The following is a 5,520-nucleotide window of genomic DNA, read 5'->3' on the forward strand; positions in this document are numbered from 1 at the left end:
CCATGGCGAATTTTCTAAAAGTTTTTTTTCTCTTGCTAGTTTAATAATATTATTTTTAGTAATTTATAAAATATTCCTTTTAAATATACCTGTTAGCGTTTACGTTCAGGCCACGTGCCTGACGTTTCGCAATTCCTTGTATTTATACAAGGCTTATTCAGAGTCGAGCTGTGATTGGTCCACTGTGGGTGGACGTAATTGGAGTAGAGTCTGGCCAATCATGGCCGCCCATAGCATATAACGCTAATCACGGAATTTTTAATTATTACTTTTTAATAGTTTACTTAACTTCTGACGAATAACACCTATGACAATTATTTTTAATGACAAAAATTATCACAATTTGGAAACGTGCTAGGCAGATTTACAGAACCTACTTTTTTTAGTACATTGTATTACTTAAAAAGAAACATGTAAGCAAGTCTTCAGTACTCGCCATTAATGTGTAACATCTAAATTCGGTAACCAGAAAAGTCATGTGTTCTCATTTAGCAAATACATTTATAATACAAAACTCGGACACGAATTTTAACATAGAATTCTTTAAAATAATGTCGAGCGTGATAAGTATATACGTAATTTGTGCTTTCAACTACATTTAGAAACGTTAATCGCATGTATTTTATGCACCCGCCGCACAGTGGAGTATTTGTACCAAAATCCTGGCCAAAAAAGAAAAAAAATATATTTCGTTTAGTCACAGCAGAAATGGTATTTTCTTGTTGCCTAATCACATGCGCGTCGAGCAGGGTCTCTTTTGGTACCATGAGTCATATCCGGTGACTGCTACGCTTAGTTGAAGAGTTGATGTCTATGTGTGCGGACGTGCTTGTGCTAGAGAGTTCACCGTTCGTGTTCTTCAACATACGTGTTTCTACTAGCTGTTAGGATTGACATATTGTCATGAAATTTCGTACAGCTGTTAAATAAGGTAACTGTTTCATTTCAATGTATATTTTATTGTGAAAAATTATTTAAGTGCCGTAATAAAAAATAACAAACTTAGGAGAAAATGTGTGTTCGAAAGATTAGAAAAAATTTATGGTTTCAAGAGAAGTTTTGAATGTGTGTCGGGCCTTGTCGGGCTGTCGTTTAAACATATTCTTAATACGTTGCCCACTAAGTTTCAATACCAGAAGAGAAATTTCCCGCATGTAGTTGCCATTTTTATTTAACACTTATTTTAAACATTGGTGTGGATTTTTACAATAGTTTTCAGATTAACAAATTTGACTGTTGCCTATCAAAGGATACCGGAAAAACTAATTTTACTTTGGTTTATTATAGCTCTTATATTTGTAATACATTGCCAGCATTATTAAATAAGAAATAATAACATTACAGTCCCTACCAAACGTTTTGCACCGCTAGTAAATTCTAATAAAACTATTAGAGAACTAGGTACAAGTTGCTATTCAATATTTGTGCTTAAATTAATATTATGAGCCAGTTGATTCATCAGTGCTGAGATATGCACGTGTTGGAGACTGGGAATTAGAAAATAAATTGAGGAAAATACCCTATGTGATGCTCCTCTCTTAATTTCGGAGTGGACATATTCCCATCAACATTCACTTTCAAAGTTCTGTGCGTTTACTATTTTCTTTGTCCCAGTCATGCTTCTTATCCAGATATTAATGTGATAGGAAATGTGGTTTTGTTAACACAGATTTATTAAAAATCTTATACATTTATATTTATCGTGATATAGATAAGATTTAAGATATCGGTTTTTAAGTGATTGCCTACATTATACTTATATAAACCGTAAATAAGATTTAGATAATTTTTTAAAATAATATGTAAGTATAAACTTTATTTCATAATTAATTACAGTCATAAATATTAGTTTATTTTGTTTTAGGTTCCGAACAAGGAAAAGGAATTTACGAGAATGTCATTATATGAACTACTCCGGGAATCTCCAAACAGGTGCATTGTTGAAAAGCTTCATTTTATGGAACACAGAGCTGACATAGCAAAGTGCCCAGAAGATGAGAGAAAGTCATTAAGTCGCTTACTCAGGTATTTTAAAGCTGATTTTAAGAAAAGGTGGTCTTTAGCTAATAACAAAGAGTAACGGTTTCTCCAGAACAATGGTAAATGGTTATCGCATACCATTAAGGTGCCCAACTTTTCATCAACTACCTCAGGTCGCGGTCGTCCTACGAAGGACTTCATTGAGTCAAGTGAGAGGACAAAACGCAGGAAAACAGAAGAACTCAGTCAACAGTTCACCCCTGAAGAACTAACATATGCTGCATCAATGAATCACAGAGTTTCAGGAAATTCTGATGCTGCTGATTTAATGAAAAAAATCACTGAGACTCCAACAAGGGCTAGTAAAATTAAAACAAATCTATTGTCAAACAGAAATTCAGTAAAAAAACACAACCCTTCAGAAGCATTGTCTATTTTTGTTCAAGCGGAATTAACAAAACAGCAATATCAAGTAATTTATAGTGCAAACAAAAATGTTTACTCTTGCTATTCACTGCTCACAAAAGCAAAAAAAGAATGTTACCCAAGCAAAGACTCCATTGTCGTTTCTGAAACAAAAGCAGAAGTTAAGTTACAGTCTTTATTGGATCACATCTCTTCAAGGTTATGCAAATACTTAGAAGAAGTGTTACAGGTACTGTCGTCAGAAGAAAAACCAAATTTGGAATTAATCTCAAAATGGGGGTGCGATGGTTCTCAGCAAACACAGTTCAAACAAAAATTTGAAAACATAGCTGATAGTGATGCCAATATTTTTCAAAGCTCATGTGTGCCCATAAAATTAATTGCTAATAACCATACAGAGAAAAAAATTATATGGCAGAACCCAACACCTTCCTCCACAAGATTCTGTAGGCCAATTCGCATCCGTTTTGTACATGAAACTGCAGATGTTACTCTTCATGAAATAAAGTACATTCAGGAACAAATAAAAACATTGAAAGAAACAGAAGTGCCAAGTTTTCATGGAGCTGTGAAGATTCGACACACTTTACTGTTAACAATGGTTGACGGAAAAGTCTGCAATGCTGCAACTGGCACGACATCGACAATGAGGTGTTACATCTGTGGATCTACATCAAAAGATGTTAACAAATTATGTAAGGATTTCACAGAAAACCCCAATACTTTAACGTTTGGACTGTCCCCTCTGCAGACACGGATCAGGTTTTTGGAATCAATTTTGCGTTTGTCATACAGAATACCAATTAGCATTTGGCAAGCAATAAGTAAAGAACAGAAGAGAATTGTTGCGGATACTAAAATGAACATTCAAAAAATGCTTAAAGACGAACTTGGATTATTGGTTGATGTTCCAAAGCAAGGATTTGGAACTACGAATGATGGGAACACATCAAGACGCTTCTTTGCAGAACCAGACACTGCATCACGAATTACTGGCGTGAATGTTGAACTTATTAAAAGTTTAAAAGTAATATTGGAAGCTATTTCAAGTGGGCACCATATTGATGAGACGAAATTTCATAAGTATGCTTATGAAACAGCCAAGCTATATGTGAGCCTCTATAGTTGGCATCCCATGATTCCAACAATGCACAAAGTATTGCTGCACGGAGCTGCAGTTTTTAAAGAAGCTATTCTGCCTATAGGCCAGCTATCAGAAGAAGCTGCTGAGGCTAGGAACAAACATTTCCGGATGTACAGGACGAAGTATTCCCGAAAATTTAACAGAGAAGTGTGCAACAGAGATGTCCTCAATAGGCTGCTGTTAACCAGTGATCCTTTTTTGAGCTGCTCCACACAGAGGCGAAGGAAAACAACTAAGCCATATAGCAGCGAGACTCTGGAGCTTCTTCTGCCAGAGATGGCTGAAATTCGTTCTACCAAAAGAAGCGAAGATGGGTGCGATGAAGAAGCTGAATATAATTACGAGGAAGCAGAGGAGAACCGTAGCTGTAGCTCCGAAGACTCGGATTAACACAGTGCGCGTTCATCGTAAAGACACAAGAAATTACAATGAAGGCTGAGAATAAACTGAACTCATTTTTGTAAATAACTTATCATCTATAAAGACTGGTGTGAATACAGAAGTAAATGTAAAATGAATCAGCAATGTGAATAGCTTTCCACTTAATAGGCTTTGCTTTTATTTTATTGTTGAATCCAGTTGTTCTTTGGTGCACAAGAGCTTCATTTAAGTGTTTTATTGCAAAAATAGTTCACAAAAAGTCGTCTATACTGTTTGACTTCAAATAATCAAAAAAATATTTTTGGCCAGGATTTCGGTACAAATACTCCACTGTGCGCCGGTAGAATTCGCTGCCGGAGAGGCTTTAGTTTAGCAAACTGAAATTTTAAACTATATAATGAAAGGCTCCAGTAAAAGCAAAAAAGGCTTGAAAAAATACTAAACCCTAAATATGTACCTGATTTTCAAAAATTATTATTTTTTAAATACTACCCACCTTGTTAAAATTCATTAAACAGTTAATACTATAGTTTCCCTTTGTCTTTGCAAACTTTGATTCGTGACATCCGTCACAGATGACAGCACCGTGGTTGTTACACGTTTCCGTCCCATGACTTCGTCGCATTCTCGAAATTACTCCCACCAAATACCGTATACCGAGAGCTAAGACGTTACGCATCAAAAAAAGTACATTCTTAGTACATTCCCCCCTAATACATTCAAGTAATAAGTGCATGGGTGAAAATTTGTGTGAATACCAAGGGGGAGGTGGTGGTATAACGTTTATCATTCCCATTTAACAGAGAGGGGCTTTTTGATTCCGTGAAAGGAGGGGGGGATCAACGCCCATGAATACGAGGTACGAAATTTCAGTGCACATTATCATCAGCACGTAGTAAAATTATTTTACATTTCGTGGCATTCTCAACATAATATTTATCCGTACGTTAACGTTTAAAGACATGTTCGAAACACGAGAATTCAAGTGTTGGTCCGTTACGGAGTGTGGATTTGTGCAAGCATATTTGGGTCACATGCGAACACCGTAAGAAACACTTGCTGATTCCTAAATTCTTTAAAACAAGTATTGGCGGTACACTTACAGATACATAATAAAAATAATATTTTTCGTAGAGTGGTATGATTCTGCCATTTACGTACAGAAAACGGCCAAATTTTTCCCACGTGCCAAACTCTCCCATACGAAAACCTGTTTTCTCCCTAACATCTAGAAAAATAAACGTTACTCTGGTTAGCAATTGACAGGGAATTTGCAAAATTGCAGCCCCTTGGGAGACGGAATTCGCAAGAGACTACAAACTCGGTGTATAACACCTCACGTTAATGCGAAGTTCCTAGCTGGATAGGAAATGAGTAGCTACACTGTGGAGGAAACCCTTACGTGGTATGAGAGAAAAACAAATAAATATAACCAAAATAGCAAAACCATTTATAGTTTAGTAAACTCTATACGTATTCGAACAAGCAATTAACAATAAACTGATTAGATACGTAATACAATAATGATCAATTTACATACGCCGAATATACAACAAAGAAAACCGTAATGACACATGCAATCCCGGGTC

General features: G+C 35.8%; 1 protein-coding gene across 1 annotated transcript; it reads left to right on the forward strand.

The window, feature by feature from the left end:
* Positions 1-636: 636 nt before the first annotated feature.
* On the forward strand, positions 637-4,234 carry LOC134535904 (uncharacterized). Its single transcript, XM_063375275.1, has 2 exons — positions 637-931; positions 1,865-4,234. Exon 2 carries the CDS (start codon positions 2,267-2,269, stop codon positions 3,938-3,940), a length of 1,674 nt encoding a protein of 557 aa, XP_063231345.1. The 5' UTR covers positions 637-931; positions 1,865-2,266; the 3' UTR covers positions 3,941-4,234.
* Positions 4,235-5,520: the final 1,286 nt, after the last annotated feature.

This window comes from Bacillus rossius, chromosome 10 (genome assembly GCF_032445375.1).
Source record: "Bacillus rossius redtenbacheri isolate Brsri chromosome 10, Brsri_v3, whole genome shotgun sequence".
Classification (NCBI taxonomy): domain Eukaryota; kingdom Metazoa; phylum Arthropoda; class Insecta; order Phasmatodea; family Bacillidae; genus Bacillus; species Bacillus rossius.

What these genes read in the sequence shown, in the direction of transcription:
- LOC134535904 (XM_063375275.1), top strand. Translation starts at nt 2,267, where the DNA reads ATGAATCACAGAGTTTCAGGAAATTCTGATGCTGCTGATTTAATGAAA.